The sequence below is a fragment of the Puma concolor genome, chromosome B3 (assembly GCF_028749965.1).
Source record: "Puma concolor isolate L17-30 chromosome B3, mPumCon1.1.hap2, whole genome shotgun sequence".
Taxonomy (NCBI): Eukaryota; Metazoa; Chordata; class Mammalia; order Carnivora; family Felidae; genus Puma; species Puma concolor.
In genome coordinates this window covers 35,442,266-35,458,733 of record NC_141672.1, presented here as the reverse complement: position 1 = coordinate 35,458,733, position 16,468 = coordinate 35,442,266, and the positions used below count along the sequence as shown (strand labels likewise).

The window sequence follows — 16,468 nt, the reverse complement described above, 5'->3', positions numbered from 1 at the left end:
ATCTGCAAGCAAGGCCTTTAAAGAGCAAGTGCTCCACTGATTATAAATACCTTCCTTTGGTTTCTTGGGAGAGGCATACCTGGTGTAACAATGGATGATAGTATTTGTAAGACTATCACATATGATTCATCCTCTTTGCTTGTAAAATGCATGGTGTTTGGAGCGCCTGGGTGGCTCAGTCGGTTATGCATCCAACTTTGGGTCAGGTCATGATCTCACAGTTCATGAATTCCAGCCCTGCATCAGGCTCTGTGCTGACAGCTCAGAACCTCGAGCCTGCCCCAGATTCTGTGCTCCTTCTCTCTCTGCGCCCCCCTCTCAAAAATAAATAGACATTTAAGAAAAAAATTTTAATAAAATAGAAGGAATGATGTGAATAAATTACAACTTTACATTTGCTACAGTACCAGCCCCTTACTGTAAGGCAGATTTAAATATTCTGGCATCATTCCTTGTAATTCCCAATCTCTTTCACTTAATGATGGAAAAACTTGAGCTTTCAAGAGAAAGAATTCTGCTTTCTTAGGAGCATTATTTTAGATTACATTATCTAGGCATTCTTATTTAAAATTACATTACCAAAGATTTTAGCATCTCTGACTTGGGTTCTTTGTTTTTCCATAAAGGACAAGCAATTCTAGTCAAGGAACCTGTAAGCTTTTCTGCTGGAACTAGTTTGAGACAGTAAAGTATCTTTTTTATAATGCTGACCACAGCAGAGGAACTGCCCCCTGTCTCTAACATAGTAGTTAGATAACTGCATATCTTCAGGCAGTGATCTAATGCATAAATTCACTGCCCTCTTGAAGAAATTCAGAAGCCCCTAATTCCAAGTGGTAGGAGGTTCTCACCAAAGTGGTTCAGACATCATGCTAGGAATTCATTAATTCCTCCTGACAGTTCAGAGGCTGTCAGAAAATAAGGAAAAAGGAAGCAAGATATACTGCAAGTAGCTTTGCCATCAAACATACTCTCTACTTGCTTTGCTTTTTAAGTAGCTGAGAGACCTTGGGCAAGCTACATAACCTTTCAGAATCTCATTTCCCTCATACATAAAAATAGAAATAATATCCACCCAATAAGGTCATTGTGATGTCCTGTTAAAGGAAAGAATATGTATAAATCATCTAGTTTTCACTAAGCTGTCATATTTGGAATTTAGTAACTGATTTTCTTCCCTTCCTTCTACATGTTGGAATTCTAAAATCATAGCCTTAGGATAAGCACACTCTAAATTACGAAGTCAAAGCTAGAATTCCTTGGTTCAGCTGCAGTTGTTGATCCATGTTAACAATCTCTGGATCCCTATGCATTTTGTTGTAACTTGTTTTATATTTTCCACTCACCCAGGTCTTTCAGGCCTGTGCTTCCTACCTAATTAGAAAATTAAACAGTAGTCTTCACTGTTTTTCTGCTAATTTCTGGTTGAGCTTTATAAAATTAAAGCAAAGAATTGAGATAGTTATATTTTAAAAAGTTTGAGAAAGATATATTTTTATTATCCAAATTACTACCGCATTTCTACCTCCACCTAGTAAGGTCTTCACCTAGGATGATCCTGTTTACCTGCAGATATCTTTCTGGGAATTGGTCTGTGTTGGCATTTGCTGTAGGTTTTTCCATTAATGTGGCTGCTTGAATTCATTCATAATTCCTTTCAGTTTGTCTCATCTTTTTAGACTCTTTACTCCATAAACTTCATTACACTTCTAAAATGTGTACATCTCATTAAATCCTTCTATTTATGCTTCTGATTGCATCATTCCCTTTATACTGCTCCCTGCATTCCTCAAATATGAACAGCCTTATCTATGTATTTGTGAAGTGTGTGTGCATATATGTGTTTATACGCACGTAAGCACAACATCTAGAGAATATGCTCTTTTTCATATCCAAAGATTATGATTATATTACCCATCTGTTCTCTGTATTTGTGCTTTCAGGTACTATTTTCCTCCAATATTGTGGGTATAACACACATGGGCTGTTATCACAGTAGTCACAAGGCCCCTTTGTTTGGGGGAGTTATTTTATGGTTATATAATTGAGTAAAATTAACTCCCATAGGAATAAGACCTATAACATTGGCCTAATTATCCCTATGTTGCAACCAGGTAGACTTATCTTCCTATTTCATACTTTCCTCTATGCATACCATCATATATTTCCATACATGTATCCTCTTTTTTAAAATAAAGCATATCATAAATATATCTCATTTTAGCAATTTCGATAGAAAATAATGTATATTTAATCTGGGGCGCCTGGGTGGCGCAGTCGGTTAAGGGTCCGACTTCAGCCAGGTCACGATCTCGCGGTCCGTGAGTTCGAGCCCCGCGTCGGGCTCTGGGCTGATGGCTCGGAGCCTGGAGCCTGTTTCCAATTCTGTTTCTCCCTCTCTCTCTGCCCCTCCCCTGTTCATGCTCTGTCTCTCTCTGTCCCAAAAATAAATAAACATTGAAAAAAAAATTTTTTTTTAAAAAAGAAAATAATGTATATTTAATCAAAAAAGTAAGAAGGAGTTTTAATGATGTTTAAGTTAATTTACGCAGCTCTGTTGAATATATCTGAGGTTAAAACAAGATAAAGTCTTTAAATATGATTCTTAGTTTTCCATTCTTTATGGATACCTCATTATCCTTTCACATTTTAAGTATGTATGCTTTATTTGACATAATTTACTTAGTCTTTTTATTCAGTATCTATTTTGAAGTGCCATAGTCTATGTTAAAACCGTAAAGTTATGACTGGTGCAGCCACTCTGGAAAACACTGTGGAGGTTCCTCAAAAAATATTAACTACCCTCCAACCTAGCAATAGCACTACTAGGAATTTATCCAAAGGATACAGGAGTGCTGATTCATAGGGGCACATGTACCCCAGTGTTTATAGCAGCGCTTTCAACAATAGCCAAATTATGGAAAGAGCCTAAATGTCCATCAACTGATGAATGGATAAAGAAGATGTGGTTTATATATACAATGGAATACTACTTGGCAATGAGAAAGAATGAAATCATGCCATTTGCAGCAACATGGATGGAACTGGAAAGTATTATGCTAAGTCAAATAAGTCAGTCAGAGAAAGACAGATATCATATGTTTTCACTCATATGTGGATCCTGAGAAACTTAACAGAAGACCATGGGGGAGGGGAAGGGGAAAAAATAGTTAACAAACAGGGAGGGAGGGAGGCAAACCATGAGACTCTTAAATACAGAGAACAAACTGAGGGTGGATGGGGGGGATGAGGGAGAGGGGGAAGTGGCTGATGGGCATTGAGGAAGGAACTTGTTGGGATGAACACTGGGTGTTGTGTGTAAACGATGAACCACGGGAATCTACCCCCCAAACCAAGAGCATATTTTACACACTGTATGTTAGCCATTTGATAATAAATTATATTAAAAAAAAAAGAAAATGGTATACTCCAAAAAAAAAAAAAAAAACCATTATGATTCAGAATACAAGCAATGGCAAAATGTTTCCATTAAAATGGAACAAAATTAGAATTTTTTAATGTTTATTTATTTTTGAGAGAGAGAAAGAGAGCCAAAGTCAGATATTTAACTGACTGAGCCACCCAGACACCCCAAGCCACCAGTAATTTTTGAAAGTCAATATCATAGTTGGTAATTTTATTATTTATTTCTTCTTGCATTCCATCTGGGAGCTTTATTTTATCATGTATTTTTTTCTTTTTATAAAATACTTCTTGCATATTTTGCCTTTCTTTTTTTAATGAATTTTTCTTCAAATGTTTATGATGAGGGAAAGAACACAGGAGCGCATGCCAGTGGGGGAGGGGCAGGGAGAGAGAGAGAGAGAGAGGGAGAGAGATTGTTGGATCTCACAACAATGAGATCATGACCTGAGCCAAAATCAAGAGTGGGACACTTAACCAAGTGAGCCATCCAGGCACCCCTTTCTTTTAATAACCATGGCAATATCCTGATAGAGGACCAATGTTGAAAAAATTAGAAATAATTTTTAGTATAGTAGGATATGTAGTTCAAAATTATGGAAATTAGAGTAAAAAAATTCTTTTTTCCTGTGGAGCACTTGACAATTTCTAGGACAGTGATTGAGAAATTACCAATAAAGAAAAGTTTAAATAGTTCAAACTATACAAAAAACATTTTGTTTATTTACTTGTACCAAATCCTAACCATCAAATTCACCCCTTGGACTTAAGTGCTACCCATTTACCAGTGACACCCTATTTATTTGACCTGGGTGTGGCAAAGTTTCCATGATTAAGTACTAAAAGAAGTGAGCACTTACTCTCAACTGAAACATTTTCTGTGACCTTAAGAACACTTTATATATTTTTTTAAGTACTTCTCCTAAACTTTTTTATTTTAGTCAAGTTAAATGCTTTTTACAGTTACACAGTTGTTATTTTTAAAACTTAATATTTTACATATAGAAATGAATATAGGTGACACAGATGTGGGTTATCATACTCCGTAATAAAATAGATATCATGAAACCACAATACAACTTAAGAATTAATTTGTTAGCAATTGCATTGCATCTTTTTTTATTGCTAAATCATGACAATCATTTCTGGTAATCATAACACTTGCATTTATTCCAAATTCTGTAACTTTGCACAAAGCTTATTTTTATTTTATGACATAAGAACCATAACAATATTTGTCCTTACTCATTGCTTTGGCAGGTAATGAGCATCCCTAGATGAAAAAATACAAATACACAACATAATGCCCCTTTGAACAAGCTATATATTTTTAAAGCATAGAGATTTTCATTGTACTACTCCATAACCATGACTTCTGGAGTAACTAGAGAGTAATTAATGTACTTGCTTTCATCATAGGGATATTCACCTCTCAGTCATTCACTCCTTTTCAGTTTATACATGAAACTTTCACATAAATGAAGACTATAATGCATAAATGAGATCTATAGTGTACCAAAATGTTGTCTAGTCTTTCAAATATATAGTGAATATATGGAGAATAAATTATATTGGGATAGGTTGGAGGGGATCCACCATGTTAAATATTTAGTATCTGTTAAATAATCAAGAAGCCTTCTGTACATATGCTTTACTTCATTTTAAGGTTCTTTTTTAATGCTGTAACAACTCAAATCTTCATATGCTTCACCCTTCCTCTTAATCCCTAGCCTTAACTAATATCTAATATTGTTCCTACCAATAAAAATAAGGTAAAAACAGAGAGGGAGGCAAACCATAAAAGACTCTTAAATACAGAGAACAAACTGAAGGTTTTTGGAGGGGTATTGGGTGGAGAGAGGGGAAAATGAGTGATGGGCATTAAGGAGGGCACTTGTTGGGATGCGCACTGGATGTTATGTGTAAGTGATGAATCCCTGAATTCTCCTGAAGCCATTACTACACTATATGTTAACTAACTTGGATTTAAATAAAAATTTAAACGGGATAGAAGGAACATACTTAAAGATCATAAAAGCCATTTATGAAAAGCCCACAGCTAACATCATCCTTAATGGGGAAAAACTGAGAGCTTTTTCCCTGAGATCAGGAACACGACAGGGATGCCCACTGTCACCGCTGTTGTTTAACATAGTGCTGGAAGTTCTAGCATCAGCAATCAGACAACAAAAGGAAATCAAAGGCGTCAAAATTGGCAAAGATGAAGTCAAGCTTTCGCTCTTTGCAGATGACATGATATTATACATGGAAAATCCGATAGACTCCACCAAAAGTCTGCTAGAACTGATACATGAATTCAGCAAAGTTGCAGGATACAAAATCAATGTACAGAAATCAGTTGCATTCTTATACACTAACAATGAAGCAACAGAAAGACAAATAAAGAAACTGATCCCATTCACAATTGCACCAAGAAGCATAAAATACCTAGGAATCAATCTAACCAAAGATGTAAAGGATCTGTATGCTGAAAACTATAGAAAGCTTATGAAGGTAATTGAAGAAGATTTAAAGAAATGGAAAGACATTCCCTGCTCATGGATTGGAAGAATAAATATTGTCAAAATGTCAATACTACCCAAAGCTATCTACACATTCAATGCAATCCCAATCAAAATTGCACCAGCATTCTTCTCGAAACTAGAACAAGCAATCCTAAAATTCATATGGAACCACAAAAGGCCCCGAATAGCCAAAGTAATTTTGAAGAAGAAGACCAAAGCAGGAGGCATCACAATCCCAGACTTTAGCCTCTACTACAAAGCTGTCATCATCAAGACAGCATGGTATTGGCACCAAAACAGACACATAGACCAATGGAATAGAATAGAAACCCCGGAACTAGACCCACAAACGTACGGCCAACTCATCTTTGACAAAGCAGGAAAGAACATCCAATGGAAAAAAGACAGTCTCTTCAACAAATGGTGCTGGGAGAACTGGACAGCAACATGCAGAAGGTTGAAACTAGACCACTTTCTCACACCATTCACAAAAATAAACTCAAAATGGATAAAGGACCTGAATGTGAGACAGGAAACCATCAAAACCTTAGAGGAGAAAGCAGGAAAAGACCTCTCTGACCTCAGCCGTAGCAATCTCTTACTCGACACATCCCCAAAGGCAAGGGAATTAAAAGCAAAAGTGAATTACTGGGACCTTATGAAGATAAAAAGCTTCTGCACAGCAAAGGAAACAACCAAGAAAACTAAAAGGCAACCAACGGAATGGGAAAAGATATTTGCAAATGACATATCAGACAAAGGGCTAGTCTCCAAAATCTATAAAGAGCTCACCAAACTCCACACCCGAAAAGCAAATAACCCAGTGAAGAAATGGGCAGAAAACATGAATAGACACTTCTCTAAAGAAGACATCCGGATGGCCAACAGGCACATGAAAAGATGTTCAGCGTCGCTCCTTATCAGGGAAATACAAATCAAAACCACACTCAGATATCACCTCACGCCAGTCAGAGTGGCCAAAATGAACAAATCAGGAGACTATAGATGCTGGAGAGGATGTGGAGAAACGGGAACCCTCTTGCACTGTTGGTGGGAATGCAAATTGGTGCAGCCGCTCTGGAAAGCAGTGTGGAGGTTCCTCAGAAAATTAAAAATAGACCTACCCTATGACCCAGCAATAGCACTGCTAGGAATTTATCCAAGGGACACAGGAGTACTGATGCATAGGGGCACTTGTACCCCAATGTTCATAGCAGCACTCTCAACAATAGCCAAATTATGGAAAGAGCCTAAATGTCCATCAACTGATGAATGGATAAAGAAATTGTGGTTTATATACACAATGGAGTACTACGTGGCAATGAGAAAAAATGAAATATGGCCTTTTGTAGCAACGTGGATGGAACTGGAGAGTGTGATGCTAAGTGAAATAAGCCATACAGAGAAAGACAGATACCATATGGTTTCACTCTTATGTGGATCCTGAGAAACTTAAGAGAAACCCATGGGGGAGGGGAACAAAAAAAAAAAAAAAAAAAAAGAGGTTAGAGTGGGAGAGAGCCAAAGCATAAGAGACTGTTGAAAACTGAGAACAAACTAAGGGTTGATGGGGGGTGGGAGGGAGGAGAGGGTGGGTGATGGGTACTGAGGAGGGCACCTTTTGGGATGAGCACTGGGTGTTGTATGGAAACCAATTTGACAATAAATTTCATATATAAATAAAAAAAAAAATTAAAAAAAAAAAAAATAAAAGAGCTAAGGCTTTTACAGCCATGTAAAAAAAAAAAAAAAAAAAAAAAAAAAAATAAATAAATAAAAATTTAAAAATAAATAAATAAATAATATTGTTCCTACCAACAGTCATTTGGCCTGAGTAAGCATATGGTATCAAACCTGCCTTCTCAACTGTTTTGGTGACTACAATGGATAGCCATTGAGTCAAAAGTATCCTTCAGTAGCCTCTCACTAGATTGGATGGGATGGTGGTTTTTAAATGTTGCAGTATCAGTGCTGTCACAATGAACTTAAGTAAGCTTTTGAGGAATTTATAATCAACAGCAAACGGATTTATATCCATGTTTTATAAGAGGAAGTCTTAGACAATATATTTTCTCTTCAGCCTTCTGTTATCTGCCACATTCTTCCTATAGTCCTGATTCATAAAACTGATAGTTTTATGCTATGAATCATGATCTTTATGATAAGTTCTATGAATATGATAGATCTTAACCAAAGTGAGGACAAGGAATCAATTTCCCAGACCACTGAACTCAGAGTTGCCCCTTGACTTCCTCCACAGCCTTCTTAGAACTAACAACACAGTGAACTTTACAGCTGTGAAGTCATTTCAATAAGTGACTTTGAAAAATTAAGATGCTTTTCCTTCTTAGATCCAAAAGTCATTTGGGTATCCTAACATCTTAATTGAGACACCTAAATTTAGACATCTAAATTTAGATTTATATATATTTATATATATATATATATATAAAATCTGGGCCAGAATAAATGTCCATCCAAGCAAATTAAATATACTACTTTTACCATTTAGATAATACATTTGGATTCAATGCTTACAAATCATACTCAACTTTATAAATAGCTCTCTGTTTTGATTTCCTTCTATATATGTCCATTGTCAACCATTTGAATCTGTAAAGACTCTTTCTGAAGATATTTTTAGGCCAGTCATCCCAGTGTAAAAAAGCTAGCACTCCAAAGAGTAGAGAATTTGTTAATGACTACTATTATTTGGGAAGCTGACTTGTATATAAGTATCTTGCTGACTACATAAAAATTCTATCACCTTATAACCAAGCATACTACACAAAACAGTGTAAATCATCAACTAATCTTTTCCATTCCTTTCTTCTTATCAACCTCTTGATTACTTAATTGTATATATGGACAAGCGTCCCCAGTGATACATAGCCCTACCTTTAAAATTTTTGATCTCCACAGAATCTAGAAATTTGCATTTGTTATCATCTTCATCTTTATCAAATTTTATATGTTCTTTATTATATAGAACTTAGAGAATACTGTGTGGGGGGAATGGTAGAACAGAATGGATATTATGTCCTCAGATTCTGAATATACAGGACCATAACTTCTTGGCACACCACCTAACTTTCTACAACTGAAATGCTCACTGCAGACTGTGAAGGTTGTAAACTCCCACCATCAAATATTCCTAAGAAAGCATATTAGTTATATTAATTATATATTGGGGAAACTGTTTTGCTTATTATAAATGGAGCTCTCATTGGACTGGAGAGAATGGGAAAAAGGAATTTTGCTCAGGTCTTCCTGAAATCATATATTTTGCACAGCTTCAGCTGCTCACTGTGGCTTCTTTACCAAATGATAAACTTAAAACAGTCATAATACCTACTTGAGAAGTTACTCCTGCCTGGTTCCAATTCAAGTTTGAAGGCTGAGACTCCTTTTCTAACATCACAAGCCCAAAGTTTATTCAACATTAATACTTGGGCTCCACCTATGGGCAAAGAGAAGGGACGATTTAACATGTAGGTAAGTGTATGTAAGAATATCCCATGTGATTTGCAGCACTACTGTATACTCTTTAAGTTCCCAAATAGATCATCTGGTCACATAATGAGTGAAGTCTAATATTGACTGATTGAATAAGCTATCCATTATTTAGTCCTGAACCCTCCTGAGAGATGTGGATAGAGTTTCTTTTGTAGCTGAGAGGTGTATCTGATATATATTCCTTCTGTTCTCTCGTATCTTCTGCCAGCTGGTAGCCTAGACCATTTTTCAATCAACTGCCTATTTTTCTCCCAATCCTTTCCCTTGCCCTAGGTTTTTAGACAAAAATTTGAGGTAATGCATGTTTTTCTCTTTGAAGAAATTTGATCTCTGTTGTTAATTTGATACCAACTCCAAAATCAGAACAAATCCAGTAGGGATCAAATTTACCTTAAATAAAGATAGTAACCTCTGTATTTAGCATGAGTCCAAAATAAAAAGATGGTTAATTATATATGTTATTATACCCTTAACTAAATATGAGGCAGTTCTTTCTTTCCAGATGAAATGTTTTATTTTTCTTTCCATGATTCTTGAAGGTCTCTAAAGACCAGATGGTATATGTATGCTACAAATAATGACTTTTCTTGGCTCTTCTAAATATAGTTACATGTTCAAATAAGGTAAATATTCTTATTTTTAAAAACATCTATTATCCTTGCCCTTTATTGAGATATAACTCATATGTTATATAATTCACCCACTTAAAGTATATAGTTCAAGGGTTTTTAGTATATTCATAGATAGGTACAACCATCACCACAGTCAATTTTAGAACATTTTCATCATGTCAAAAAGAACCCCATCCTCGTTAGCTTCCTCCTCTTCCCTTGTCACCCCCATCCAGCCCTAAGCAACTAGTAGTCTACTTGCTACTATAGGTTTACCTATTCTGAACATTTTATATAATGGGATCATATAATATGTGGTCTTTTGTAACTGGGTTCTTCTACTTAGTATTTTCAAGATATATCCATGTTGTAGTATGTATCAGTACTTCATTCCTTTTTTTATTGTATTAAAAAACATTAACATAAAATTTACCATCTTAACCATTATTAATTGTATAATTCTGTGACATTAGGTATATTCACCCTGTTGTGAAACATATCTCCAGAACTTTTTCATACTGGATACCTAAGCCTCTACACCCATTAAATAACTCTACTTTTCCCCCTCATCTCAGCCCCTGGTAACCACCATTCTACTTTCTGTTTCTAAGAATTTGACTACTTAATACCTCATATAAGTGGAATAATGTAGTTGTCTTTTTGTGGCTGATTTATTTTACTTTGCATAATGTCTTCAAGGTCAGTCCATATTGTATCATGTCACAGTGTATAGAGATATACACCACATTTTGTTTATCCATTCATCCATTGATGGACATTCGGGCTGCTTCTACCTCTTGACTGTTATGAATATTGCTACTATGAATATGGGTGTGAAAATATCTCTTTGAGACCCTGCTTTAAATTCTTTTGGATACATACTCAGAAGGAGAATTGATGGATCGTATAGTAGTTCTATTTTTAATTTTTTGAGAAACATTCTTATGGTTTTCCATGGTGGTTGCACTATTTTACAATCCTACCAAGAGTGTATGAGGGTTCCAATTTCTCCACATTCTCATCAACACTTGTTATTTTGGGTTTGTTTTTTTTTTTATAGTAGCCATCCTAATAGGTGTGAGGTGATATCTCATTCTGGTTTTGATTTGCATTTCTCTGATGATTAGTGATGTTGAGCATCTTTTCATATGCTTGCTGACTATTTGTATACCATTTTTGGGGAAACATCTGCTCAAGTTTTTTGCCCATTTTTGGTTGGGTTACTTGATCTTTTTGTTGCTGAGTTATAAGAGTTCTTTATATATTCAGGACATTAGCCATTTATCAGATTTGCAAATATATTCTTCCATTCCATCAATTACCTTTTCACTGTGTTGATTATGTCCTTTAATGCGCAGAAGTTTTTTTTCCAACATAATCTTTTTTTAAGTTTTTTATTTTAATTCCAGTATAGTTAACACTGAGTATTATGTTAGTTTCAGGTATACAATATAGTGATTCAACAATGCCATGTATTATGCAGTGCTCATCCTGGTAAGTGTACTCTTTAATCCCCATCACCTATTTCACCCATCCCCCCATCTACCTCCCCTCTGGTAACCTTCAGTTTGTTCTCTATAGTTAAGAGTGTGTTTCTTGGTTTGTCTCTCTTTTTTTTCCCCTTTGTTCATTTGTTTTGTTGCTTAAATATATCCATCCATATTGTTGAAAATGGCAAGATGTCATTCTTTTTATGGCTGAATAATATTCCATTGTATGTATGTATACACACACACACACACACACACACACACACACACACACACACACACCACATCTTCTTTATCCGTTCATCATTCAGTGGACATGTGAGCTGCTTCCATAATTTGGCTATTATAAATAATGCTGCAATACACATAAGAGTGCATGTATCCCTTGGAAATAGTTTTTGTATTTTGGGGGGTAAATACCCAGTAGTGATGCACAAAAGTTTTTAAGTTTGATGTAACTCCATTTGTCTATGTTTGCTTTAGTTGCCTATGCCTTTGGTGTCATACTCAAGAAATCATTGCCAAAACCAAGAAATAGACTCTTAACTATAGAGAACAAACTGATAGTTACCAGAAGGGAAGTGGGTGGGGGGAATGGGTTAAATAGGTGAAAGGGAGGGGCGCCTGGGTGGCTCAGTTGGTTAAGCATCCAACTTTGGCTCAGGTCATGATCTCACAGTTCGAGATCGAGTTCGTGAGTTCGAGCCCCGTATCGGGCTCTGTGCTGACCAATCAGAGCCTGCAGCCTGCTTCGAATTCTGTGTCTCCCTCTCTCTCTCTGCCCCTCCCCAACTTGCACTCTGTGTGTCTCTCTCTCAAAAATAAATGAACATTAAAAAAATTATAAAAAATAAAATTTTAAAAATTAGGTGAAAGGGTCGACTTGTTGTCATGAGCTCCAGGTGATGAATGGGTTGAATCACTATACTGTACACTTGAAACTAATATTAACACTGTATGTTAACTGATTGGAATTTAAATAAAAGCTTCTTAAAAACGTGAGGCCCACTTAGATTATTGGGAGAAATGTTTCAATATAAAATCAGAAAATGTTTGAAAAATATAAAACATTTTATGTATTCATCACCATTATTGAAAAAACCATTGCCAAACCCAATGTCATAAAGCTTTTCGTCCATCTTTTCTTCTAAGAGTGATATAGTTTTAGGTTTTATATGTAGTTCTTTAATCTATTTTGAGTTAATTTTTATATATAGTGGAAGATAAGGGTCTGTTCTATTCCATTTGAATTAGTTAAGGCTCTCCAGAGAAACAGAACCGATAGGATATTTATATATACATATACATATATACATACATATATATATATATATACATATATATACATATACATATATATATACACATATACATATATGTGTGTGTGTATATATGGGGGGAGAGGGAGAGGGATTTATTAGGAGGAATTGGCTCACATGATTATGGATGCTGAGAAGTCTCAGGATATGCCATCTGCAAGCTGGAGACCCAGGAGAACCGGTTATTTTGTAACTGGAAGTTTATACTTCTTAATCTCCTTGTACTATCTTTGAATATTAACTATTACCTTTACTGAGCTATTCATAATCCCAGCAAAGTCATTCTCTTAGAATCTGAGCTAGTGTATAACTTACATTTTCATGAACTACCCTAGGCCAGATTAGTTCCAGGCAAGGAGCCACCCCAGGAAGTTTATTGTGATCCTGTCAAATGCCATGGGGCTCACCATCAGGTTCATTTGGTAGTTTATAGTGTATAAGTGAATACAAACTAGACTCTCTGGTTTCACCACTTCCTTGGTCTTACTAAATATAGGTCAGTAGCTTCAGGATATGTCCAGAATAGCTACAACCTTCTAGGAATATCTGAAGCTAAAAATGGCTAAGAATTTTCCCCTTCCAATTCATCTGTCACCTCCCTAAAAGGAAAGAGTTAATATCACTGTCACTGTAGACCAGAATACAAAATGAAAAATCTCTCTGTACTTATTTCTAGATCCTGGGATCTGGAAATCAGAGGCCCTACAAAGCCAAAAACAAAAAACAAACAAAGACACCCATTCAGCTCTGGAAGCAATGGAGTTTTCTAAATTATACAAACATCTCCTGTAAATCAAGTCCTGTATTACTTACAGTCTCTAGGGACAAGCTTGATGTGTTCCCTCCCCCTCTTCTTCCATTTCCACTTCCTATTATTCCTTTGCTTCTTTGAAATAATAAGACAGATTCTGACTAGAAGATTTAAGGAATTGGTCATGACTCTTGAAACTCTTATTTTTATTGGCACTGGTTCAAATTCCTAAGCTCTAGCTAAAAATGATTATTATCCAGAGTGGTTTGAATAGTCACTTCACAAGGCAGTTTACTGTCCCTCTGCTTAGAGTCAATAATTTTTTAGGTTAATAAAGCCAAAATCAAAGGCTAAAATTCCTTTTCTTTACTTTTCTTAAGAAAAAGAAAAACTTGCTTAATGTAAAAACAGCATATGATCATTGTAGAAAACTTGGAAATTTTCAGAAAAGTATAGCAAAGGGAATAAAAATCATACATAATTCTAAACATACTAAAATAACAAATGCATTACATTTTCATATATGCCTTTCTCTTTTCTATTGACATGTACACATCTATGTTAACAGAGTTAAGATTATATACTACATGTATAGTTCTGCATGTGTTTTAAACATATGTCATAAAAATCTTCCTGGTCAGTGAATATTCTTCATAAATATTACTTTAGTTTGCATAATATTTTATCATAAAAATAGACCGTTGTGTATTTAAATTTCTGTATTATTGACCTTTTTATTTCTTTCCTTTTCTTACTAATATAAGCAACTGAAATAAATATGTGCATAAACATTTATCTGTTTTCTTAGGATAGATTTCTAGAAGTGAAATTACTGGGTAAATGAATAGAAAATGTTTAAGAATTGGGTTTTTAAAGAAAATCATCTTTGGGTAGTTAAAGGATTAATGACACATTAAACTCAATACATCTTTGATGACTGTGTAGCCACTCATATTCAGATAATCTCTGCAAGCATAACTATTAATTGACTGAATCTAATCTTTCATTTCAGACATAAGGATACATCTTTTCCTTCTGTCTCCAACTCCTTGGAATAGAAATCAGGAGGTCTAACTGAGCCCATATACAAGCCTTGTCAGACAGGCACACATACCTACCTTGTTTATGACTGCCTGTTTAACCGATTACTCTCAACATCCATATTTTTCTTATATTCTCTTTTTTCAGATGGAATGGGGCGAGTCCTTGCTCAAGATGTGTATGCAAAAGACAACCTACCCCCCTTTCCAGCATCAGTAAAAGATGGCTATGCTGTCCGAGGTAAATATTTTGGGGTTTTTGAGTATCATCATACACTGTATTTTTTTTCCTTCAGATTTTTGACTCAGCCTAGGCACCCAGGGAGTTTTACATTTGTTTCCCCCTTGGTTATCAAAATAATTCAATCACAGATAACAATCTGGATTAAAACTTTTCAGTGAAAGTATTATAGTTACCTGAAAATGCTTGTTGACAAATAAATATGTGGAGATTGATTGAAACTCTATACTATAATTTATTCTTCTGACCTCTACACATACTGGTAGCAGACAGTCTTGGTCTAGAAGTTTTCCAGATGTTTTCTAGTTGAAAACTATGTGGTCCAAGAAAGAAGAGCAGATTTCCAGCACAGGGATAATGTAGGGTGGTCTTTTCTTCTGCTTTAAACCCAGACATCATTAAGGGCTTCTTAAAAAGCAAGCACGGTTCCCTGGAAGAACTGGATTTCAACGCTCTGAAACCATACATCGTACCAGCAATTTATACCTTTGGAGTTGCCTGAGATTGCATAAAGGTTAAAAGCAAAATACTAAATAGCAGTTGCCTGCTTAAAGTCTAATCTAAGAACCCAAAATGAAAATGCAAGTGAATTACTTAGAAACTATTATTGGTTATTAACTCAAGGCTGATATCATTGAAGAAATGTCTAAAAACATTTCCCAGTTGACTAGAGCTATGAAGACAGGTTCCCTTTTAATGGTCCTTTATGAAGTCTCTTACTTGTTTGTTTTTGTTGCTTTTACTCCATCTAGCCATTAAAAAAATTTCCTCTTTTTTATAATTAAATATATTCATTAATCTCCTCCATGTTCCATCACTATCTCTTAGCAGTATCTTTTTGTGTTGGAGACAACATAGCAAATGGTTAAGGTTACGGGCTTCGAAAAGCAAAGTCAGAGTTAATCTGGTTTCAAGTACCGATTCTATCTATGTAACTTTGAGCAAATTACCTAAAATTTTTGAGCTTCAGTTTTCTCCATGATGATAATTATAAAAATACTTACCCCCAACAAGTTGTTGTGAGAATTAAATGAGACCCTAGAAAGCCTTAGTAAAGTATCTGGCACCAAAAACAAGCACACAATAATTGTTTTTTTAAACGTTTGACAATGGTAACTATTATTATCACTATCATTAGTATAAACACATTTCCTTAGATCATCTCTGGAAAGAAAGGTAACATTTATCTGAATTGTTCTCATATTCTACGTAAATAAAATGGTGGAGAGATTAATTTCTACTAGTGTATTCCTTCACAGGAATACTGTCTTAGATGTACCTCATTCAGCTTGATCCCACTAAAGGAGAGTATTTCTGAGAACCTGAATAGCAAATCCCTGGCAGCGCTTAGGACTTTTTTTCTTCCAAATGTATTCCTTCTACAGTGCTTATTATAATGAATATTGTCCAGAAAGAAAATTAGTTCAATCTTCTGATAGCCTCATTGGCTCTTGTTGCTTCTTATTCTCCAACTAAAATGTCAGTTCTGTTTTGAATTTATAATTGGTAGCCATATAGGATTACTGTAAAATGACAAGGAATTCTTACTTCC

The 16,468-nt window shown here is 35.3% G+C and overlaps 1 protein-coding gene across 18 annotated transcripts in view; it reads left to right on the top strand.

Annotated features, from left to right (window-relative positions):
* The window catches only part of GPHN (gephyrin), a 635,492-nt gene that overhangs the window by 528,066 nt on the left and 90,958 nt on the right, over positions 1-16,468 (top strand). For all 18 annotated transcript variants that reach the window (XM_086709482.1, XM_086709484.1, XM_086709476.1 and 15 more), the window contains one exon: positions 14,824-14,916. In XM_086709482.1, the coding sequence (XP_086565608.1) occupies positions 14,824-14,916 (93 nt within the window). The remainder of the gene's footprint in view (positions 1-14,823; positions 14,917-16,468) is intronic.